General features: G+C 45.7%; 1 protein-coding gene across 9 annotated transcripts in view; it reads left to right on the top strand.

The window, feature by feature from the left end:
• PDE4A (phosphodiesterase 4A) overlaps positions 1–25,100 on the top strand; it is a 479,899-nt gene that overhangs the window by 433,916 nt on the left and 20,883 nt on the right. For 8 of the 9 annotated variants that reach the window (XM_068274376.1, XM_068274377.1, XM_068274379.1 and 5 more), the window contains 3 exons: positions 15,979–16,072; positions 22,662–22,867; positions 24,649–24,747. In XM_068274376.1, the coding sequence (XP_068130477.1) occupies positions 15,979–16,072; positions 22,662–22,867; positions 24,649–24,747 (399 nt within the window). Of the gene's footprint in view, positions 1–3,089; positions 3,171–15,978; positions 16,073–22,661; positions 22,868–24,648; positions 24,748–25,100 lie in introns of those variants that run through there. The other variant, XM_068274383.1, reaches the window with a different exon arrangement.

The following is a 25,100-nucleotide window of genomic DNA, read 5'->3' as shown; positions in this document are numbered from 1 at the left end:
TATGGAGTTAAAATGTGAGGAGTGTCGTGTGATAAACGGCACTCCAACAATATTATTTCTCACAAACAATTGCTAAGCGAGGAACCATGCTACATATTATACAGGTGTATGCGTCTAAGTGTCCGAACGGCAAGTGTGTTCAGCCGGTCTGTCAGCTCATTTCATATATATGTTACGGCCAGAACCCGAAGTTTGGCCACTTCTAGTTCTGGCCGGCCACTTCGGGTTCTGGCCGGCCAATGCGCAAAGTGGCCGCTGCGCTGTGGCCAATGTTAGAAATGGAATGATTCCTCTGACATTAATGTATCTTCTGGCCGCAGCGCAGCGGCCAAACGTATAACAACTTAGTTCAGTTAATGCAATTCAGCCGGCGGCAATGTAACAATTCAAGCCGCCGGCTTTTTCTCTGCCTCTCTCTCCTCCTCTTATTGGCAGCAGGCGGGGACATGCGTCTCCCCGGGAGTCGTTCGTCGCACCAGGAAAGCAGAGCGGGGAGGCTGCAGACATCGCTTCTGCCAGCACCCGCTCTGCAAGAACGGCAGGATTCCCCTGCCGCGACGAACGACTCCAGGGGGGACACTCGTGTCCCCGCCCGGCTGTCCATAGGAGAGAGCGAGAGAGGCGGGGGGGGGAGAAGGAGCGAGAGAGGCGGGGGGGGGGGGAGAAGGAGCGAGAGAGGCGGGGGGGGGGGGGAGAAGGAGAGAGAGAGGCAGAGGAGGAGAGAGAGGCAGAGAAATAGCCGGCGGCTTGAATTGTTACATTGCCGCCGGCTGAATTGCATTAAATGAACTAAGTTGTTATACGTTTGGCCGCTGCGCTGCGGCCAGAAGATACATTAATGTCAGAGGAATCATTCCATTTCTAACATTGGCCGCTGCGCTGCGGCCACTTCGCGCATTGGCCGGCCAGAACCCGAAGTGGCCGGCCAGAACTAGAAGTGGCCAAACTTCGGGTTCTGGCCGTAACATATACACACCACGACACATGTATAGATAATAACTGTTGCACATAAGATGCATCAACAGGTGCAGACAAGACTACATGTATTGGCCAAAAAGGCGTTGTCAGAAGCACAAACAGACAAATCATAGTGACGTAAATGAAAGTGAAAAATAATTAACCACACACAGTGCTGAAGACAGTCCAGAGAGGCACCGTGCCGGAGGTAGCATAGAATGAGGCACAGTGCCAGAGGTGGCATAGAATGAGGCACAGTCCTGGAGACAGCACAGACTGAGGGACAATTCCTGAAACAGCCCAGAGAGCCACAGTGCCTGAGGGTAGTGTAGACTGAGGCACAGTGCTGGAGACAGCTCAGAGAGCCACAGTGCCTGAGGTAGCACAGACTGAGGCACAGTGCTGGAGATAGCTCAGAGAGCCACAGTGCCTGAGGTAGCGTAGACTGAGGCACAGTGCTGGAGACAGCTCAGAGTGCTTGAGGTAGTGTGGACTGAAGCACAGTGCTGGAGAAAGCCTAGAGAGCCACAGTGCCTGAGGTAGCATAGACTGAGGCACAGTGCTGGGGACAGCACAGACTGAGGGACAGTTCCTGAAACAGCCCAGAGAGCCACAGTGCCTGAGGTAGCGTAGACTGAGGCACAGTGCTGGAGGCAGCCCAGAGAGCCACAGTGCCTGAGGTAGCATAGACTGAGGCACAGTGCTGGGGAAAGCACAGACTGAGGGACAGTTCCTGAAACAGCCCAGAGAGCCACAGTGCCTGAGGAAGCATAGACTGAGGCACAGTGCTGGGGACAGCCCAGAGAGCCACAGTGCCTGAGGTAGCATAGACTGAGGCACAGTGCTAGAGGCAGCCCAGAGAGCCACAGTGCCTGAGGTAGCATAGACTGAGGCACAGTGCTGCGGACAGCCCAGAGAGCCACAGTGCCTGAGGTAGCGTAGACTAAGGCACAGTGCTGGAGGCAGCCCAGAGAGCCACAGTGCCTGAGGTAGCGTAGACTGAGGCACAGTGCTGGAGGCAGCCCAGAGAGCCACAGTGCCTGAGGTAGCATAGACTGAGGCACAGTGCTGGGGACAGCACAGACTGAGGGACAGTTCCTGAAACAGCCCAGAGAGCCACAGTGCCTGAGGTAGCATAGACTGAGGCACAGTGCTGGGGACAGCCCAGAGATCCACAGTGCCTGAGGTAGCATAGACTGAGGCACAGTGCTGGAGGCAGCCCAGAGAGCCACAGTGCCTGAGGTAGCATAGACTGAGGCACAGTGCTGCGGACAGCCCAGAGAGCCACAGTGCCTGAGGTAGCGTAGACTAAGGCACAGTGTTGGAGGCAGCCCAGAGAGCCACTGTGCCTGAGGTAGCATAGACTGAGGCACAGTGCTGGAGACAGCTCAGAGTGTCTTGAGGTAGCATAGACTGAGGCACATTGTTGGAGACAGCCTAGAGAGCCACAGTGCCTGAGGTAGCAGACTGAGGCACAGTGCTGGAGACAGCTCAGAGTGCTTGAGGTAGCATTGACTGAGGCACAGTGCTGGAGACAGCTCAGAGTGCGTGAGGCACAGTGCTGGGGACAGCTCAGAGTGCTTGAGGTAGCATTGACTGAGGCACAGTGCTGGAGACAGCTCAGAGTGCGTGAGGCACAGTGCTGGGGACAGCATTTGCTGATGAAATGTGATCTGAGACAGCAGAGACAAGGGAAGACATTCTCATGAGGCAGCGCAGATAAGGAGATACAGAGACCTGAAAAGAAGAGAGAAGGATGTTACAGCAGCAGGGTCACTGAGAGACTGGAGCTGTGCCAGCACAGAGGAGGAGAGACAGTTGTAATTGGACAGTGTGATGATAAAGTGAGATTGGGCAGCAGAAGGAAGGAGAGGTTACAGTACAGACAGCAGATGGATGTGTGAGAGAAGGAGGGCTCTGAGGAATCCCGCTCAGGGGTCTGGGAACAGACAGTGGATGGGAGGTGACACGATGGACAGAATTCCGGGAGAGGAGTGCCTTGTGCCGACGAATCCTCTAATTTGAAACAGCTTTTAGTTTGCAATGAAAAAAAACCTGGATGGTGATCAGGATTCGTCTGATTCACTGAGGACTAAACTGATTTAGCTCTAGGAGAAGAAACCAAGTGATTCCAGCTGCTTGCCTATACCTCGTAGACAGTCACCATGCCGGATATTAACTACCTACTGTCTGTATCCTGGGGGTACATCAAGGTACGACCTGCTGGCTACTGTACTGCTGTAACTTGCCTGATGTTCGCTGATAGGACCTCTCTAACTTTCCGTGTACTGTAGTGTCTATCCTACAAGTATGGCTGTGAGCTGCTGTAGAACCGCTAGATGCACAAAATAACAGGATTTGTCACAACTGCCAAACTCACAACTCCTGAACATTTCTAAATAAGAGCATAAGGTCTATCAGAGCTGATCCAAAGCAAGAAATTTGGGCACCCGCGGCTTATTGGTGATTTGGGTGCTGCCATAGGCACTAATGCAAATATCTGCTATTGGGCATCTGATAAATATCATTTTGAAAATTTCAGCGTTATAGTTTTTGAAATTTATTTCCTTTTGAGAACATTAGAACGTTATTGGGTTTTTATCGTTCTGAAAATTAGAAAGCTATAGTTATTGGAATTTGTGATCTTTTGTATTTAACAATTTTTCTTTTTTTTGAAAATTATTATTTTCAAATTTAATTAGAAAGTTATAGATCAGGAAGGGGGGTTTAAGGGTTAGGCGACAAGAGGGGAATTTTAGGGCTAGGCGTCAGGAAGGGGAGTTTAAGGGTTAGGCGTCCGAAGAGGGGGTGGGGGTGGGGGGGGGGGGTTAGGTGTCGGGGTTTTAGGGTTAAGCGCCTGGAAGGGAAATTTTAGGTGTCATAAAGGGGGGTTTAGGGTTAAGCGTCTGGAAGTGGGATTTTAGGGTTAGGTGTCAGAAAGGGGGGTTTTAGGTGTAGTCGTCAGGAAGGGAGGGTTTAGGGTTAGGTGACAGGAATGGCGGGGGGTTTAGGGTTAAGCGACAGGAAGAGGGCTTTAGGGTTAGGCATCAGGAAGGGGGGTTTAGGGTTAGGCATCAGGAAGAGGGTTTTAGGGTTAGGTGACAGGAATGGGGGGGGTTTAGGGTTAAGCGACAGGAAGGGGGGGGTTTAGGGTTAGGCATCAGGAAGAGGGTTTTAGGGTTAAGCGACAGGAAGAGGGCTTTAGAGTTAGGCATCAGGAAGGGGGGAGTTTAGGGTTAGGCATCAGGAAGAGGGGGTTTACAGTTAGGCGTCAGGGATGGGGGTTTTAAGCTTAGACATCAATAGTGGGGTTTAAGGTTCAGTATCTGGAAGCGGAGTTTTAAGGTTAGGCATTGAAGGGGGGAGGGTTCTGTGTGAGAGTGGGGTTAGGTTTAGTTGTAGTAAAATATCGGTCAAATTTACCAGTGTTTTACTATTATCATTACCACTGTAAATATTTTTTCATTTTCATCTGGCGCCCAATTACAGTATTGTTTATGCTTATATCAACTTCAACCGGTGCCCATTTTTCCTTGCGCCCCTATTTTATGCACGCATCTGAGGCATTTTTGTGATGTTGTCTTCAGTAATTAAGTGGTGGTTCTTCTCACTATTACTTAAAGGGGACCTGAAGTGAGAGTGATATGGAGGCTGCCATGTCTATTTCCTTTTAAACAATGCCAGTTCCCTGGCTGTCCTGCTGATCTTAGCATAGTGTCTGAATCACACACCTGAAACATGCATGTGGCTAACCTAGTCAGACTTCAGTCAGAGCACTTGATCAGCCCAGTAGGACAGCCAAGCAATTTGCATTATTTAAAAGGAAATAACTGCCAGCCTCCATATCCCTCACACTGTGGGTTCCCTGTAGGGTCCATCTCTGGGGTAGCGGAGCGATGTGGAACAATAGCAATGCACCGCATCAAAAGTCACATCTTGCATTACAGCCGAATGAAGAAAAGAAAATGAATACACAACTTATCCCTCCGGGAGTGGCCGGGTAATGCGCTGCAGCTTGTGCATTACTTCTGCAGCGCCCGGAGCACTATGGTCTCACTGCAAGCAGCGTGTCATGCCTCAAAGACTTTAATGGCCACTGCGACAAGCTGCGGCCGGGGCGAGGACCGCGACGGACACGGGAAGCGTAAAAAGGCCATATTATGGCCGTATTATGGCAATTAGCAAGCGATTTAAAGCGCTAGTGCTATTTTACCCTAAGGCAGTGATTTCACTGCCGTGATTGGTGCCGATCGCGGGCGTTTTGTGATTAGCGCTAATCACAAAACGTGTTACATGCAGCATTTTGCTGCGATTCTGGAGCGATCGTGGAAGTGTGAACAGTGGTTTTACCGCACTAATCGTGGTAAAATCACCCGCTAAGCGCTACTGTTTTGCGATTAAGGGGCTATTTCCACTACACGGATTCTGGATGCAGAAAACTGACTCCAATGAATGCCTGTGGGAAATCTGCATCAGAAAAATCGTGTTTAGTGGAAACAGGCCCATAGGCTTATATTAGAGTCTTTCTGTATCCAGTATTTCTGCATCCAGAATCTGCTTGTAGTGGAAACAAGATTTCAGCAAGGCATGGTGTACAAATGCGCCAGAGTAGAATAAAAATGTTTAAAAACCGTCTAAAAGAGGGGGATGTTCAGGTGGACTTACCTCCCTCAAAAATATAGAACTCAATTGAGTCACAATATATCAATACAAAAAAAGTTTTATTTAACTCCACTTAGTGCAACGCGTTTCGCAGGTGTGGTCCTGCTTCATCAGGCAAACAGGAGTATAACTCAATGGGTCTAGATGCAGAAGTGAGCGCCTCTGTAGTGGAAAGAGGCCCTGATAGTGTGAATGGACCCTTTAACACAAAGACCAGCGAGGATGAGGAGCTCAAGGCCCTGGCTATGAGTTACCTAATTGTGAGCTGAGTATTCATTCATCAAACAAGATCTTTAGTATCTTTTTTTCAGGCAATTCAAAAAATGGTTCCATCCCCCCATCCTAATTTCAGCATAGCGACCAGTGCTGTCTGAACAATTGATGTGTAAAGCTGAAACCGTCTGTTTTAACAGGCTGATGCTTTTGCATGTCAGGTTTTTTTTTTTCCAATACACATTTGTACACAGTATGCTTTTGAGAATCTCCATTGCTTGGAAGCAATATTTGCCACTGTTGCCTGTGGTTCTGTGATCAGACAGGATTCTCTTTACTCTCTGTGCTGTGTCTGATAAATTGATCAAGAAACCAGTAAGCCATGTCTTTTGTCGCTGAGTAGCCTTTGGCTGGTCATAGTCATTAAAGTGAACTCTTCTACAAGGCAGAAGTAAAACATAGAGAAAGGCACCCTGTATGTATTTCGAGAGTTTAGCAGTATGTCTAATTCGCCCTCATCTGTGATGTGCCTTATCACAAGTTCTAATTTGATCTCTCAGCTGTGTCAGCTCAGGAATCTTAGCGGTCCTCGGCAGAGCAGCTAATTTGTAAAAACAGGATGTTAATCCTATGTCTGCTTCCATGAAAGCAGGAAGTAGACACACTGCAGATTTATTGCGGGGTTTGTTTAAGCTGTAACAAAGAAATGTTTTTTTTTTCTTTAAAGGTTATTACGCTGTTGCTTATCTTTTAGAGCAGAGAGGAAGTGCTGAGTTCAGGTCCGCTTTAAAAGAGTACATTCTGCAGCGGCACTGCTTCAGTTGGGCGCCGGGTGGTGCCACAAGTAGTAAAGTATCAGTAATTTAGTTTACTGATACATTATAATCTCGTTATAGTAAACATTTGGGTACAGTAAACTACCTCTTCAGGTCCCGGACAATCTCCATTATAAGCCTTTGGGAGCAACGCCTGATATAGTAAAACCGGATAAAATAACACTTCTGTTATAGTAAACATGTTTTTTGGCTCCTATGTGACTCTTACTCTGGATATAGTAAACAGTGGGCGGTGCATGCGTCATATGTCAGTGTGACATCCATGGTCAGCTGCTCTCTCCAGGCTGGTGCTGCAAGTCCCGCCCGCGGAGGTATCGGAGCCACTCACAGGAAGCGAGGGGCTGCCTCTATTCAGTGACGGCTGCAATTTTTAAGGAGCCCTGGATACTGTGCCAGCAAAATGTCCAGTCTTGCTATCAGGACTGTGGAGTCGGAGTCGTGGAGTCGGAGCAATTTTGGGTGCCTGGAGTCGGGAAAAAATGCACCGACTCCTAATGAATTTAAACTGTAATTAAAATAGAAAATATGATACAATGTTCTATTTCGCAGATAATAGTCATCATAAATAATTTATACATACTGTAATAGCTCTGCTTAGTCTGCAAAAATGAAATAAACCAATCAGAAATAGTTACTGTACTTGTGCTGCTTTAATAAAGCAGTCCCCGTATTTTTAAGTCAGATATACATATCTGATTGTGACTGTATATATGATGTGCAGGGCCGGATTTGTACTTTCTACCGCCCTAGGCCGTCTGTCACCAGCCCCCCCCCCCCCCCCCCTAATATATATCAGTACACAACAAATTTCACCACCGCCCCCCCTCCCAAACATAAAAAAAGAACAGTACCTAAAACTAACAGTACCTGAAACTACTAAAGGAGACGTCATACACCCCACTGTTCCAGCACTGGGTCACTCTCTGCTTGAATAGGTTTCTTAATTCTGCAGGCGTGGTGAGCGTGTCCATACAGATCATGCACAAGTAAGGTCTGTGCATGCCCAATAGAACTAAGGCACTTGTGCAAGGCTATTTTTTACTTTACTTTTTGTGCACATTACTGGGCATGTGCGGACCTTACTTGTGCAGCCATGCCCAGTACAGATACACTCGCCCACAGTTGCAGTTGCATACTGAAGGAACCTACTCACCACTGGAAAGGTTGAGGTATAGGAAGATACAGGAAGCCCCTGGACTACCCCTTCCCCCTCTATAGAGGCACTACAGCTGCCAGCAAGCCCTACACCCGCTTTATAGAAGTACCACAGCTCCAAGCATGCTCCTTCCCTCCATAGAGGCACCACAGCTCCCAGCATGCACCTACTCTTCTATAGAGGAACCACAGCTCCCATATAGTATTGGATTGTCCCCTAGGGCCTCAAAGACGGCTGCTGGGCCCCCGAAGCCCATGCAGAACATTTTTAGTGGATCACACTCACCTGTCCGGCCCGCTTGCTCTTCTGTGTGCTTTATCCTTGTGGGCACCTCATCTCTGTAACCTAATGGCGTGTACATACTCCAGTGGACATGTGCATACTCAAGACGGAAAAACATGCAGAGGAGCATGCTGGCCGGGTGTCTGTGTGCTTTTGTGCAAATACACAGAAGCTCCAGGGGACCATATTTCACTTTGGGAGAGACAAGAGGGAGGGTCACCAGATAGCACTGGGGCCCTGAGGGAAATCACAATACAGTACTACTGTATATGGAGGAGGTGCATGCTGGGATCTGTGGTGCCTCTATGGAAGGGGGGTGGAGAATGCTGGGATCTCTGGTGCCTCCTTGGAGCATGCTGGCAGCTGTAGTGCCTCTACAAAGGAGGGGGGCTGGAGTGCTTGCTGGGAGCTCTGAGGAGGAGGGACAGGCTGATAGCTGTAGTACCTATATAAATGGGGTGGATTTGCTGGGAGAAGTGGTACCTCAATAGAGAGCAAGGGGTCAAATAGGCCACCTAACGCTGTGGGGTGGGGAAGAAGGTGTCAGGACTCAGGAGTAGGACAGGTACTCACATGCATGCAGGCCAGAAACAGCATCAGGGACACAGACACATCAGGATCTTCCAGCTTCCTGCAGCCACTAGCCAGTGAAGGCTGCACAAGAATCCTGCTTCTCCCATGTGAGCTGAATTCCGTTCAGCTGAGCAGTCTCACCTTCCCCCGTGCTTTGATGTGTTTGACTGTACGGGAGGGGAGAGGAACAAACAGCTGCCCTGCGTCTCTTCATTTCTGCAGGAAGTGGACGTTCTTCTCCCGGGCAGGCCAGGCTGAACTGCAGGCTCACTTAAGTTGCCTGCAGCTGTATGTTTGCTGCTTCTGCACACAGGATCTTCCTCCACGTGTGTCTGCAGACTTCAGCCCCGACCATCCAGCCTTGCTGCACTGTTCAAACGTACTTTCAAAGCACCCGCTGCCCGCCCTATCCTTCATTCATTCAGCTCGCCGGTTACTCTCACCTCCACCATTACACAAGCAGCCAGCATGACATGAGGCAGTCAGACCCGCTCTGTCCGCGGCCAGCCGCCCTGCATCAGAGTTTGCAGAGGGCGGCTGCGGACGGACTGGGTCTGGCTGCCTCATGTCATGTTACAGTGCTGGCTGCATGTGTAATGGTGGAGGAGAGTGGATCCGGCGGCCAGAATGAATGATAGCGCGGGCGGGTGGCGGGCGCTTTGAAAGTATGTTTGCTTTTAAATCAAGTAATAAAATGCCCCCCAGCCGCCCTAAACAAGGGTCAGTTATATGGCGCCCTAGGCCACGGCCTAGGTGGGCTTGCCAGAAATCCGGCCCTGATGATGTGTACACAGGAATCTCTTATATATACTAAATAACATCTATGCTGTAAGAATAAAGCCTGATGTGTAGCCGTGTCACTAATAGAGATGGTCAATGAGATGGAAATAATTCTGCATTGATGCTGATTTATGCAAATATACGCATTCTCTTTGCTCATGAAATCAAATAATTTGATTTGGGAGCAACGCCTGATATAGTAAAACCGGATAAAATAACACTTCTGTTATAGTAAAATTGGACTTGGACTGAAAATGCCTAGCCTGCTAGGAGCTGACCTCAAACTTTGAAATTCTTCAACTTTCTTCAACCCTCAGCTCCTGATCCTTCTGTAAGTAACGGAAATGGCAAAAAACACCTTGTGAGCTTTCTATGTTATGACTATCCTATTTCTACATGTATTCCAAACTTTTTAAATTGAAACAAGGAACTGTCTTAATTTGTTTTAATCTGGAGCATCTCCTTTTTTTTTCTGAGAAGTACAGCTTGCAAAAGACCCCTTCCCTTTGATCTCAGCAGGGTGTCTATCAGCTGTCCAAATGCCACCATTAAAATACTCAGCTGAGATGCTTATCTATATTGCAACCTCTGTTCCCAAGAAACTCTTACAAATAGATTCTGCTTTGATTACTCCTCTAAAATCCTTTGGGATTCTCAAGAAAACAAGGCGGGGGAAGAGGGGAGGACGTGCAGGCACCCATAAATCAAAGCCAAAGCAATCATCACATATCTATAAATCAGCTGTATCAGTAAAGGACCCAGATAACAGAGACAGCTGCCACACTCCTGATTACAACCCCCAGCCAGGAGCTAGGAACACAGACCTCAAAGTTAAGGCAAACAACATTAAAGCAGTACTCTGCAATGCCAGGTCCATAAACAACAAAACAGCAGTTATTCATGATCTAATAGAGGCTTCAGATCTAGCTTAAATTACAGAGACATGGTTGGATCAGAACTCAGGACCCACTCTCGCAGCTGCGGTACCAGACAATTACTCAGTTTTACACTGTGAAAGGCAAAACCGCAAGGGCGGAGGATTAGCTCTGTGCTTCAAATCCAGTTTGAATATTAAACCCCTTGCTGTAGCCCCCACCCACTCTTTTGAATGTCTAGCAGCCCAGCTCTCAGCTGGAAAAATAATAAACATACTGCTTGTCTACCGACCCCCTGACGCTGGCTCAGCTTTTCTCAAGGAAATAGCAGAACTTGTATCTTGCATAACACTGAAACACCCTAGGTGGATAATTCTTGGAGACTTTAACGCACGGGTCGATACACACTCTTCCCAATTTGGAACTAAGCTACTTCTCTCCATGAATGAACTGGGCTTCTCTCAAGCCGTCAACCTCCCTACCCACAAAAAAGGACACACTTTGGACCTCATTTTCCATTCAGAACTCCTAATATCCAATGTGGAAATTGATCCAGTAGTTTGGTCAGACCACCACACTGTCCACTTCTCCTTTACAGCACCGGCTACAAAACACCAAGTGAAAGAACTAATAAAATATCGTTCCTTGAAAGGTTTGACACCCCAACACCTTCAGAACAGCCTCAATCTAGGTGGACTGACAGATCACAACTTCGGCCTTGAATCCATGGTCCTTAAATATAACCACGATGTCTCAGCCGCTTTTGACGCCATAGCTCCCTTAAAGATTAAACGTTCCGCACCATTACATCATGCTCGCTGGTTTGACAACTCTATAAAGGAACTAAAGAAACAGGGACGCAGACTGGAACGAAGGTGGCGCAAACATCAGTCTCCTGATGACAAACTTTCCCTAATTGCTCACCTGAAAAAATATCAAACGATGATTAACAAAAAGAAGTCCTTATTCCTGTCTCACGAAATTGCAAATGCAGCCAACAGACCTGCCCAACTCTTCCGCACGGTTGACAGTCTCTGCAATCCATCTTGCAGGAAATCCAGCATCAGACCTTCACAGGAACTGTGCGAGAAATTTGCCCACTTCTTCTCAGACAAAGTCTCCTCCATACGATCTGCCATTCAATTCACAGCCCCAGAAACCCATGCAGAGCCATATAACAGGTGCAAAAATAGCCTACCACCATGGTCTGATTTTAAGGTAATCACTGAAAAAAACATCTTGGATATCCTCTCAAACCTTCGCCAGACTACCTGCGATCTGGACCCTGGCCCCACTAAGTTCATGTTGAAATGCCCTGAACTATTTACACCGGCATTCCACAAAATAGTCAATGGCTCCTTACAAGAAGGGTGGTTTCCCTCTACTCTGAAAGAAGCAATCGTCAGGCCTCTACTCAAGAAACCATCCTTAGACCCAGATGCTCTAAACAGCTACAGACCTGTCTCAAACCTCCCCTTTCTGGGAAAAGTTATTGAAAAGGCTGTCTACCTCCAACTTGAAGCCAGGCTCTCCAGAAACAACATCCTTGACCCTCTTCAATCTGGTTTCAGGAAATATCACAGCTGTGAAACAGCCCTCACCCAGATTTGCAATGATCTGCTCATTGCAAGAGACAAGGGTCAATGTTCCATCCTGATTTTGCTCGACCTCTCAGTGGCTTTTGACACAGTCGATCATGAAATCTTACTCAACAGGCTACAAGAGTACTGTGGCATAGATGGCATTGTTCTCCGGTGGGTCAACTCCTTCCTGGCTGGCAGAACACAAAGGGTAGCCTTAGGGCCCTTCCTCTCCAACCCTGTACCACTAAAATACGGTGTACCTCAGGGCGCAATATTATCCCCTTTACTGTTCACCATATACATGCTGCCACTTGGAGAAATCATACAAAAACATGGCCTGACATATCATTGCTATGCTGATGACACCCAGCTATATTTGTCATTCAAACCTGACGTCACAGACCCTACTCCACAAATAAACGCATGCTTAGCTGAGCTTCAGGAGTGGATGAATAATAATTGGCTAAAACTTAATGCTGACAAAACTGAGGTTCTTGTTATCGAGGGCCAGGGCTCAAGAGCAAAGCAGCTCCAGTCTCAACCAACACCGCTAAGGATAGGGAGCTCAGACCTGAACAACTCAGACTGTGTGCGCAGCCTGGGAGTACTGATTGATGGGAAATTAAGCTTCAGGAATCAAATCTCAGCTGTTGTGAAACATTCCTTCTTTCACCTAAGGAATATTGCAAGGATTAAACACCTAATTCCTTCAGAGGATCTTCCAACCCTAGTTCATGCCTTCGTCACATCAAGGTTAGACTACTGCAACGTCCTCTACACAGGCCTGCATAAGAAAGACTTACGCCGCCTGCAATTAGTACAGAATGCCGCCGCAAGGCTGTTAACGAGCCAACCCCGCCATTGCCACATAACACCAACCCTGAGCTCACTCCACTGGCTACCGATAAAATGGAGAATTCTGTTTAAGATTGGCTTACTGACATTCAAATCCTTGCACAATCTGGGACCTGGATACCTGAAGGACTTGTTGCAACTACATCACACCCCCCACAATCTTAGATCAAAAGGACGTAACACCTTGGTCACCCCCAGAGTCCACCTCAAAACCTTTGGAGACAGAGCCTTTTGTCATGCTGCCCCTACACTTTGGAACTCCCTGCCACACCCAATCAGGACAGCCCCATCCCTGGAAGCATTTAAGTCTAAACTGAAAACCTACCTCTTCAGTCTGGCATTCATGAACATCTGACTATCTCCTCTGTAACACAACCCAGCCTGAAACCCTGTATTAATCTGAGACACAGCTATGCGCTTTGAGTCCTATGAGAGAAAAGCGCTTTACAAATGTTATTGTATTGTATTATTGTATTGTATATGTTGTTAAAATTTTGTTTGGTGACAATGAATTAAAGGGTACCTGAGACGGATGAAAAGAAAAGTGTTATACATACCTGGGGCTTCCTTCAGCCCCCTTCAGGCTAATCAGTCCCTCGCTGTCCACCTCCACCACCTGGATCTTCTGCTATGAGTCTCAGTAATTCAGCCAGTCAGTGCAGTCCGGCCACATGCCGCTCCCACAGCCAGGAGCGTTCTTCCCCATGCGCAATAGTGCTGCGCAGGTGCAGTACGCTCCCGGCGGCGGAGTGTGTGCATGCGCACTACGCCAGACTGGCTCAAGTACCTGGACTCATAGCAGAAGATCCAGGTGGCGGAGGAGGACAGCAAGGGACTGATTAGCCTGAAGGGGGCTGGAGGAAGCCCCAGGTATGTATAAAACTTTAATTTCCTCTATCTCAGGTTTACTTTGCTACACAGTAGTACTACTCCTTCATATGCACTCCCCACAGAGCTGCAGGGAATCCACTGAGAATGTTGAGCACATTGAACACAGAGGAGTTGTCTATCACCCATAAACCTGGTTCAGATTGTGCATGAAGAATGTGTAATAGAGGAAGAATCTCCTTATTCCCCTACAGAGTACCTGCACATCACATTACATGTACCCACACTTACATTGCCTAGGGCCTGATAGATGTTCTTTGTTCCGTCCTGTACCTTTTACAAGTACTCTTACCAAGCACTAGTTTTACTCTATGAATAAAGGGAATAAATATGGCAGTCAACATATCCTTCTCACTGCAGTCGTCTTTTAAAATTCCTACGCGTTGGCAGTTAAAGGGGAACTTCAGCCTAAACAAACATACTGTCATCAAATTACATTAGTTATGTTAATTAGAATAGATAGGTAATATAATCTCTTACCCACCCTGTTTTAAAAGAACAGGCAAATGTTTGTGATGCATGGGGGCTGCCATCTTTGTCAAGGGGCAGCCATCTTTTTGGCTGAAAGGAGGTGACAAGGAGCAGGAAACACAGTTCCAACTATCCTGTGTCCTGATTACCCCTCCCAGCTGCACACGCTAGGCTTCAAATGTCAAATTCAAAATGTAAAAAAAAAAAGTTGCACCAAAACAGCAGAAAGAGAACAACAAAATCAGAAATCCCATCATGCTTTGCACAGCATCAGGGGAAAAAAGCCCGGGCAGTTTTTTTCTGTGCAGCTAAAAATGAGGCTTGTATAAGAGAAACAAAGTTCTGATGCTGTGAAAGTGTTAAAGAAACACCAAGCCTTTTCAGTGCTGCTGAGTCGATTTTTAGTCCGGAGGTTCACTTTAAGAGACGAATTTCATGTTACATACTTTCAATCAACGAGATTGTAATATGCAAATTAGAGGAGTTGGAGTCGGTGGAATCCTAAACTGAGGATTCGGTGAATTTTTGTACCGACTCCACAGCCCTGCTTGCTATGCAGCTCTAAGGTATACTTAAAGAGACACTCAAGCGAAAAAAAAAATATGATATAGTGAATTGGTTGTGTACTATGAATAATTACTAGAAGATTAGCAGCAAAGAAAATATTCTCATATTTTTATTTCCAGGTATATAGTGTTTTTTCTAACATTGCATCATTCTATAATATGTGCAGATTACACAACGCTCAGCATTCAAAATGATTCTTTCAGAGCAGTCTGTGAACTAATGACCTCTCCTCTGGCAGAGAAAAAGTAAATAGTTCAGGAATAGTTGAGATAATAAAAGTCAGAAAACAGCCCTCTCCACGACTTTAAAAGTCGTAGCGCTTAATGGCTTTTTTGCATAGAGATAACAACTGGAGTTTCTTAACTCTTCCTGTACTGGAAACAATTAGGCTGATGTATCTGATCTTAATGTTTTATTACTTAGCTGTACTACACATACAAATCATAATATCATCATTTTTTTTTTCGCTTCAGTGTCTCTTTAAAGGACAGCTGTACTGTGGATAGAAAAAACTTGGGAGGTATAATAGTATTTTACACCGCTGGGATTTTGAGGGCAGCAGGGTGAGCTATTCGGCTCACCCTGTGCCCAACTCACCAGCTGTGTATACATACGTACATGTTCACCATGCCTGTACACCAGTCATTCCTCAACTGTCAGCAATGGTCATCTTGAGTGACAGTAATGGAGTGTCTGTACATAGCTCAAAAAGTTTTAAACAAATTTGATGGAATCTGCAAGAAACTCGTTATTTTTAAAGCCATCACTAAGGGAAAGCAGGGCCCAAAATCACTTTCCCATAAATTGCTCTGGAAATTGGGGTACGTCCGCCTGTCTACCACTTGTACTTGTGGCTTGGTGACTTCACCGCCTTCAGCTGCCTGTGCAAAAGAGGGCTCAGGGACTTATGCAGTAAATTAATACAAAAATAAACAATTTGCCGAAAGAGTTGATATGGATTCTTATTCAATTAACTTTTCTCTCGGAGGAGATCATTTTTCATCTTACCTGCAAAATAACTTTTCAGTACCTGCCAATGGAAAAAGTACTTAGAGGTAGGTAAAAAAAAAGGTCATATCTGACTCACTTTGGGTATTCTCCTGCTCGTAGCTTTGAAAGGTATTTTATTCATAATCTGTTGAAAACTTTGCCTGTGAGAAAACCCAGCAGAAAAGACAATCGGAGGGCCACGGTGTTCAGATCATTTGCTGCATGGCTGAGAATGAGAAAGTTATGATAAATGACTTATTTTAATGGAGTATTTTCTGTCTCCCCAACAGTTCAAGAGAATGCTGAACCGTGAGCTAACACACCTGTCTGAGATGAGCCGTTCCGGGAACCAAGTCTCAGAATACATTTCCAGCACCTTTCTCGGTGAGTCCCCCTCTACACTCCACACGCAGTCAATAATCACGGGGTTTCGTTTACATCTTTATTGTAGTTCTCAATAGTGTGGTAACTGGTTATAAAATATTATCTTTCTATCACTTCCCTAGACCGAACAACAAAAACTGTACAAGAGGTTCTCTGCAAGCTTTCGAAACTCAAAGTTTCTTCTTCAGGCATGGTACAGAACTGGATCAGAACCGGTCAGTGTGGATCAGAACCTGTTCCCAGTTCTGTTTCATGCCTGAAGAAGAAACTCAAAGTTTTAAAGGATTGCAAAACAATCTCGTACAGTTAGTCATTAAAGGCAGGGTTGTTTCTAGCCACAATGGGGCCCTGGAGCAAAAGTAACTTCGGGGGACCCCTGACACCCCACTTCCAACCAAATTACCCCAGGGCTCTGAGCTGGCTGCCTGGCCCGATCCAATCCCCCCTCTCTCCCTTACACACACACCATTAGGTGACCATCATAAGTCCCCTAAAAAGCATTTTTGGGGTTCCCATTATTCACCTCCTTTTCCTATACAGAGTAAGTACACAGCATCCCCACTGTCATGGGTGCCCATAGCTGGAGGGGAGGAGGGGCACCATAGGGGGGCCCCCACAGGCTCTGGGGCAATTGTCCCCTTTGCCTCTATGGAAGCGCCGGCCCTGATTAAAGGTATCACCTAAACAACTTTTGTTGTAGTGTCTGCGGATCACACCGGACCACACACAACTGACTAACCCTTCCCTTTTACCTGTCTGCATTTCCCTCTCTTCCTGTCTACCCAGGAAGTGGAAAAACATGTCCATGAGGGACAGAAACGGTAACAAATCAAACATTTTTGAATACTTGCGTATTACACCATCTGTTGAATGTTACTACTCCCTGGTTAAAACATACAGTATATACTTGTGTATAAGCAGAGCTTTTGAGCCTTAAAAAGTGGGGGCCTCGGCTTATACACAAGTCACCTGATGGAAGTGAAATTCCCGTATCCGACTCCCTGCTGCCTATCATTAGATTGTGAGCTCCTCTGAGGGACATTTGCTGACAAGACAACCTATGTACACCCTGTGAAGTGCTGCGGAAGTTGTCGGTGGTATATAGATATAAAATAATAATACAAGCCATATAAAAGTAGCCTGTGCTAGCAGACTTGGAGCATAATGCGGTCACAACATTCTGGGGATCAGTCTGCAACTAGGGAGATATCACTAAATATCCATCCTACATTTTGTCATTACAGATCACTTTATCTTTTACTAGAAAATGACATCTGAGTTTAGGGATGGCCCCCTGTAACCTTGCTTTCTACATGGAGCCAGCCTTATGCTGATCTGGGCAGGTTCCCAGGACGTCTGTTACATATCACAGAGTAGCTGCAGACTGTGAGCCGGACAGGAGGATTTGGGAGTCGCGGTTCTCAGGCGCTCGGAGAGTTTACAGTTTGGGACAGCAGCCCCATTATAGATTATTAATCCTGTGACGTGGGAATGATGCAGAGCCTGCTACGGATTATTTATGTCTATTGCTGCAGGAATGTATATTTAGTTTTCCCTGCAAGATGCCAGCTGTGGGAAAAGGGGGAGGAGCCCTTGAATTTCCTGGAGGCTGGGTCAGCCGTGACTGGAGACATCTGGCTGCTCTGGCCATTCTGCAGACTGCTAGTCTCACTTGAGAGTCAGTATTAAAGAGGCGCCGTAGCGACCTGTCATAGAATGTAAATTATTCAGGATACTCACTTATATGCTAATTATCCTGGTTTCAGCATCACAAACACTTCCTATAGCTATATATTGCTGTATATAGGTATGTAGCCCCACCCTACCAGTGATGCTTAGCCTAGGCCGTTTAGATATGCGGAATTCTTCCAGAGCATTCTGGGAGACCAGTTATTATTTGTACTGGCTTCGGAACACAGTAAAAAACAAATTCCACAGCGATGCACATGTCAGCAGTAAAGATAGTGCCACTTGCGATGAATTTCACAATGTAAATCAGGGTGAAGAAAGATTTCACAATGGGAAAAGACAGACTACTGATGCCTATCCCTAAGACCTCCTACTACCTATGCATAACCCCTCCCCCCAGGCAGGTGGTGCCTAACACTTAGACCCCCCTCCCCGCCCCAACCTTAATCTATCCCCTGCCGCAAAGCCCCGATCTGCGGCAAAGAGGGGAGATTTTTAAGTGTATCTATCAGTTAAAGTGGACCTGAACTCTTGCACAGGACAGAAGGAAAACAGAGAAATACACCCTGTATGGATTTAGAGAGTTCAGCATGTCTAATTCCCCCTCATCTGTGACTAATCGCAACTGTAATTTGATCTCACAGCTGGTTGCCTCAGCAGAGCAGCTAATTTGTAAACACAGGATGTTAACCCTATATCTGCTTCTATGAAAGCAGTAAGTAGACACAGAAAGAAATGTTTTTCTTAAGTTATTATGCTGTTGCTTATCTTTTAGAGCAGAGAGGTAGTTCTGATTACAGGTCAGCTTTAAGACCTGTTTTTGTCTACCATACAGCCACTCCTTGATGTTGTCAGTGGTACACATACAAAGTGGCAGCTTTTCCCTGCAGTCTAAAGCGTTTTGTCACCTGAAGCAATAATTGGGTCAGGTGACAGCCTGATGATGAAAACCCTGCTAAGACTGGCAGGATAGTGTACTGGTTAAAGTGAACCTCCGGACTAAAAATCTACTCAGCAGAACTGAAAAGGCTTGGTGTTTTTTTAACAGTTTCACAGCCTCAGAACTTTGTTTTTCTTACCAAAGCATCATTTTAAGCTGCATTTTTAGCTAAGCTCCACCCATAAAAAAAAACTTCCCGGATTTGTTTTCCCTGATGCTGTGCAAAGCATGATGGGATTTCCTATGTTGTTATTCAGTTGCCTAGCAACTGGGAGGGGTGATCAGCACACAGGACAGTTGGAACTGTGTCTCATGCTCCGTCACCTCCTTTCAACCAAAAAGATGGCTGCCCCCATGAAATCAAACATTTGCCTGTTCTTTTAAAACAGGGTGGGTAAGAGATTATATTACCTATCTATTTTAATTGATGTAACTTAATGACAGTATGTTTGTTTAGGCTTAAGTTTCTCTTTAAGGACACCAACTGAAGTGTCCTTAGGTGACACAAGAGATCGGGTTTTGAATCCTGGGTTGAACCACTACCTAACTAGTAAGGAGTTCTTGGGCAAAGGCTAATACTCACCAAATGGAGAATAATGATGGTAGGCTAATAAACACCAAAATGAGAATGACAAAAATCCATTGAAAAAAAGGTATTCATTTTAAAAATCAAAAAGATCAAGAGTTGATTATTCAGTGGAATGCTTTTCAATTCAACCAACTTTTTCACCATATGCAATCTTTTCTTTACGAAATTAGGGCAATCTCGAACACACGTCTCTGGTACCTCAAACAACTTCCTAGCAACTTTCAATTTACCAAAAAATATTGGCTTTGCTCAGGAATCATTATAGCTGAGTCTGTCTTCTCTGATGTCTTTTCAAGCCCAAACCTGCCCCCTTCTGGCTCTGCTATAATGACTCAGCTATAATGATTTCTGAGCAATGCCAGACTGAATGCTCAGTCAGGGAATTTATCAGGGCTGATTAGAAGCAAGCTGAGCAGCAAAGAATAAAACAGAAAACATGGTAGGGGTTTTCTCTAATGTTCCCACTAATATATATGGTAAAATACATGAGGGTGCTTCGTCTCTGGTTCACTTTAATTGAACTGCATCCTAATTAGTAGCCACTAACCCCTCTCTCATAAGAAATGTTTACCTTTTCTCAAATAAGACCATCAGGGGGTCTGTATGGCTGATATTGCGGTGAAACCCCTCCCACAGTGTGATGTCATGACCATGGTCCTGACAGTTTGCTGTCTGTGAACCTCCTTGCATTGTAGGAAATAGCAACTGTTTGCAGCTGCCAAGCAGGCAGTATCTCCCTCTGTGCACAGAACTTTCAGCAAACAAACATTCCACTGAGATAACCTGGCAGGAATAAAGCTGTGGCCACCTGTGGTAAAAACTGAGAAATAATTTAGAAATTACTGCAATATTGTGAATATATATATATATATATATATATATATATATATATTACGTTACTTTCACTACCAAACCACAGTTGATCTCTGGATTTCTTTTATCTTATTGCTAGATATTTTTTTGAGATGATTGCAGTTGTCTGCAATGACTATAACATTGCATATGTATACAGCCATGTGTGATAATGGCAGTACCAGATACTGGCTGAATGGTAAATGAGTTTGCATTTTTCCAGCACGCTTTCTAACTACTGGGAAAAGGTTTTGTTAGTGACTGTAGCCTCAGTATTATGTATCCTGCAGAATACAGGCAGCCTATACAGTGACTGGCAGACAGAGGCAGGATCTGTGAAACGGGACTCTGGTACATAGTGGGGATTACGCCACACAGTGCTGGGTGTGTCGGTCAGTACAACAGTAGCGGGAGTCAAACTTTTTTAGTAACATTTTGCTAGGTTACAGATACACAAATGGATATTGGGTTTTATTCTGCAGCGTAAACACTGCAATCGCTTTCCCAAAAGAAACATGATACCCTCTTAATCACATGATCCCTGGTCAGTAAATGGACATTTTCACCATCCTTCCTGTAAGGTGGCTGTACAGATGGTACACCTGTTCCTCCCGGGAGTTTAAATGGCCTGTCTACTCCCCTCATGCTCCTCACAGAGCCCTGAGCACCTGACAGAGAGCTGAGCTTCGCTCTCCTCAGTCTGATAGACTCTCCCGGACTTTTCTCTGCTGAGAACATGGAATTTCCCCTGCTTGGTTTTCTCACTTTCTTGCCGACCACTGTCCTAACGCTTGGAATATTGGTCCTGGAAAATGGGAGTAGGATCTTCAGTGTGAAGGCCGCATCGAGAGAACACGAATGTGGTATATATAGCATACAGTGATGAGCAAAAAATTTAACTTGCATCTAAAGCATCCGGCAACTGCTAGCTTTGATTGGCTCTGTTTCTTTAAAGTGTACACGAGCCAAACTCGGGTGCAAAATCAAATACTTGCCTAAGGAGATGGAAGCAGCTGGATCCTAATGAGGCTTGCACAATAAGTCGGAGCTGTTTGTGCAGGAGCAGCCACTGGTGCACGAAGAGGATCTTGACCCTGATCAGCTGGATCCAGAGACTTCCCTCTCCTTAGGTAAGTATGTTTCTGAGCTCGGGTTCAGCTCTGGTTCTTTTTAACCAGTTAATGACGATGCTAGTTGAAATCTACACCCTTTTTTGATGCTGATGTGGCTGCCAGGGCTTAGATTTCAGCTCACTACCCCCGCGCGTTCCTGTCGATCTCATCGCTGCCACTATCTCTCCACCACAGCTCGCTCGCTCCGTCATTCTATAATGGCAGAGCCCTGTTAGCCGGTCAGGATCTGATTTCATTGGCTCCCGACCCTGATGTAATGGTTAAGGGCTCTGCCTCTGACACAGGAGACCTGGGATCGGATCTTGGCTCTGCCTGTTCAGTAAGCCAGCACCTATTCAGTAGGAGACCTTAGGCAAGTCTCCCTAATGCTGCTACTGCCTATAGAGCGCGTCCTAGTGGCTGCAGCTCTGGCGCTTTGAGTCCGCCAGGAGAAAAGCGCGATATAAATGTTATTTGTCTTTTATTTGTCTTGTCTATCAATGTAAGCAACTCCCATTGGCTTACATTGATCACACGGTCAGGGGTCAGAAGCCAATGAAAGCGGCTCCTGACTGGCTCTCAAAGCTGTGCCGTCATAAGAGACGGTAAGTAGAGTGGGTGGGCGGTGTGGATGGCGGTTGCGGCAGGTATACATGGCGATTCGTTGGTATTCTGCTGTTTATGGTACCAGCGGTCTCTGGTCCTTAAGGGGGCATAGACCGCTGGTACTTAAGTGGTTAAAATGAACGTGGGGTGAGAGGAATGTGGTGGCTTCCATATTCATTTACTTTTAAACAATACCAGTTGCGTGGCAGTACTGTTGATCTTGTGGCATTATTATTATTATTATCAATAGTAATTGTCAGTATCGAGGATCAGCAGGACAGCCAGGCAACTTGCATTGTTTAAAGGGAAATAAAAATGGCAGCCTCCATATCATACTCACTTCGGGTTCTCTTTAACTTCCTGGAGAAGTGGAAATTTTCATGTTATGTTTTTTTCATCACTAATATATAGTTTTGAGATGTGAGTATATTTAGAGTTGGACAAGTCTCAGAAGCCAGATAATTCGGGGCTCCATACAAATGAGCGCCAATATCTAACTTTTGAGTTTTCCCTTCCTTGCCTGCGGAGCTAAAAGCTTCCTTGTGGCTTCTGGATTGTACAGACTGACTGCATAATTCCAATTTGTCCACCCATGGTCTGGTATATATGAGTGGAAAGTAGACATTTTCTGTATCATTCAGCAGCTATTCCTATGCCAGCTTATATCTACAAGGCTGAGTGACCGCTATGTGTAGACACTCCACTACTATCCCTCCCGTCTTATTACATGGGCAGATGCTCTCTTTGGTTGCACCAAGTCATTACTTAATCTTGTTCTAAAACAGCCTTTTTATCTTTCAGACAAACAGAATGAAGTGGATATCCCATCCCCGACTCAGAAGGATCGTGAGAAAAAGAAGAAGCAACAACAGCAGCAGCAACAACAACAACAGCAGACCATGTGCCAAATCAGCGGTGTCAAGAAGCTAACCCACAGCTCCAGCCTGACCAACTCTACAATACCTCGTTTTGGAGTGAAGACTGACCAGGAGGAGCCTCTTGGGAAGGTACAGCAAACCACTGTATGATTACAGGTGAATGTAGCTAGTGGCCACTGGCTGGCAGTGGCATAACAATGCAGAGGTGCAACCATACTAGGGCTCCTGGACCAGAGGGGCCCATAAGAGGCCCTCCTTCAACTGCTCTATTACTTCATTCCTGCTATGCTGGTAATTATAACCTCTCTATGTGCTTTGAATGGTGATTATTATTAACAGATTGTTCCCCTCCCTTTCCTGATGCCTCTCTGACACTGTGGATGCCCTGGGTTTGATGCTCCATATCAATTGTTGTGTATAGGCTGGTTGAGGAGGCCCAGTGTCAACCTCACAATGAGGCCCATAGCTTCTTAAGGGAACCTGAGGTGAGATGGATATGGAGGCTACCATATTTATTTCCTTTTAAACAATACCAGTTGCCTGGCAGTCCACTTAATCCTGTGTTTGTAATACTTTTAGCCATAGACTCTGAACAAGCGTAGGCAGATCAGGTGTTTCTGACGGAAGTCTGACTGGATTGCTTGTTTCAGGTGTGTGATTCAGACACTTCTGATGCATGAATGATCCTCTGCCTCTAATACTTTTTGCCATAGACCCTTAAAGTGGGATTGTCACCATAATAATCAAATTTCAGCAGCAACTGGTCTGAGTGTATTAAGTGGTAAAGATGCTAATCCTGCATTCAAAACTTTTTCTGCTGTTATGATTTGGAGTTATCACACAACTTAGGAAAACTGGCCCTTTATTAGTCATTGCCAAACAGTAGCATGCTGGGGTTTCTTTTGATCTATAATCTATTCCTCCTCTTCCCTTTATTTCCCTGCCTAGCTGCTTATCTGAAACACGATCCTCTGCTCACTTGTGTTTACATATGTTTCTTTTAGGCAAATGGACTCAGATTATGACGCAATCTTGTAGTGCAAAAAATAGAAAAAACTTTATTAACACATAACAAAAAAGGATCTTAAGAACAATTCTTCAGATATGCAAAGTTAGTCCTCATAGACCAGCAGAACTGCCAGGTGAACTGCCTTGGTGCTCTTTAGGGATTCCAATGGTGGATACCAAATAGAAATTGTAAGAAAATAATGCAGTCTGTTTAACTATATGTTAACTGATTGCAGCACAACTAAATGGTGTGTTATGTAACACTACCGCGCAGCAACACTTACTGCAAATCAACATTTTCTGCCCTGCTGGTAATTACCTTTTATTTCTTATACAAAGGAACTTGGCTTAAACTATATATATATATATATATATATATATATATATATATATATATATATATATATATATATATATATATATATACTGCCCAGGCCACTCCCAGGTCACTTGAAAGCAGGCCACTCCCAGGTCACTTGGAAGCAGGCCACTCCCTGATCACTTGGAAGCAGGCCCCTCCCTGATCACTTGGAAACAGGCCACTCCTAGATCATTTGGAAGCAGGCCACTCCCAGATCACTTGGAAGCAGGCCACTCCCAGATCACTTGGAAGCAGGCCACTCCCAGATCACTTGGAAGCAGCCCACTCCCTGATCACTTGGAAGCAGGCCACTCCCGGATCACTTGGAAGCAGGCCACTCCCGGATTACTTGGAAGCTGGCAGGTGTCAGAGATGGCATACAGTGTAAACAGAATACAATGCTGTATGAGTCTGTGGACACAATCAGTAATGCATTGTAGCAGCATCATCAGTCAGAGGCTGACTGGATTTATTTATGTTGTACGTATACTTTTCCTTTAAACTTCAGTTAAGCTTCATACCATGTCTCTCTTCTTTTCAGGAATTGGATAATCTAAACAAGTGGGGCCTTAATATCTTCAGAGTAGCGGAATATTCCAATAACCGTCCGCTGAGCTGTATAATGTACACCATATTTCAGGTAATTTGTCTGAGAGAAGTCAGCTGAGGAGTCTGTACAACCGAAATCCACTGCTTAGTTTATGAATAACTAGGCTGGGTTCCTTTTTTTCTTTTTCTGCCTGAAAGAGTTAAGATTCCCACACATCTAGCGATTTTGTCAGCCAATCGACCAAGAAAGGATCTCTCTCTCTCTGATAAGAACTGGAGAGAGATGTGTAGCTGCCATTAGCCATAGGTTGTTTCCCGAGCGATTTCAGTATGAAACTTTTGGGAATCAGCCTACTGACTCCGCCTTGTCGCCTTTCCCGCCCCCAGTCTCCCCCCCCCCCCCCCCCCCCCCGGTGTAAAATGTACCCCCCTGATGCCTGTGCA

The sequence above is a fragment of the Hyperolius riggenbachi genome, chromosome 3 (assembly GCF_040937935.1).
Source record: "Hyperolius riggenbachi isolate aHypRig1 chromosome 3, aHypRig1.pri, whole genome shotgun sequence".
Classification (NCBI taxonomy): Eukaryota; Metazoa; Chordata; class Amphibia; order Anura; family Hyperoliidae; genus Hyperolius; species Hyperolius riggenbachi.
This window is presented reverse-complemented; position numbering and strand designations above follow the sequence as displayed.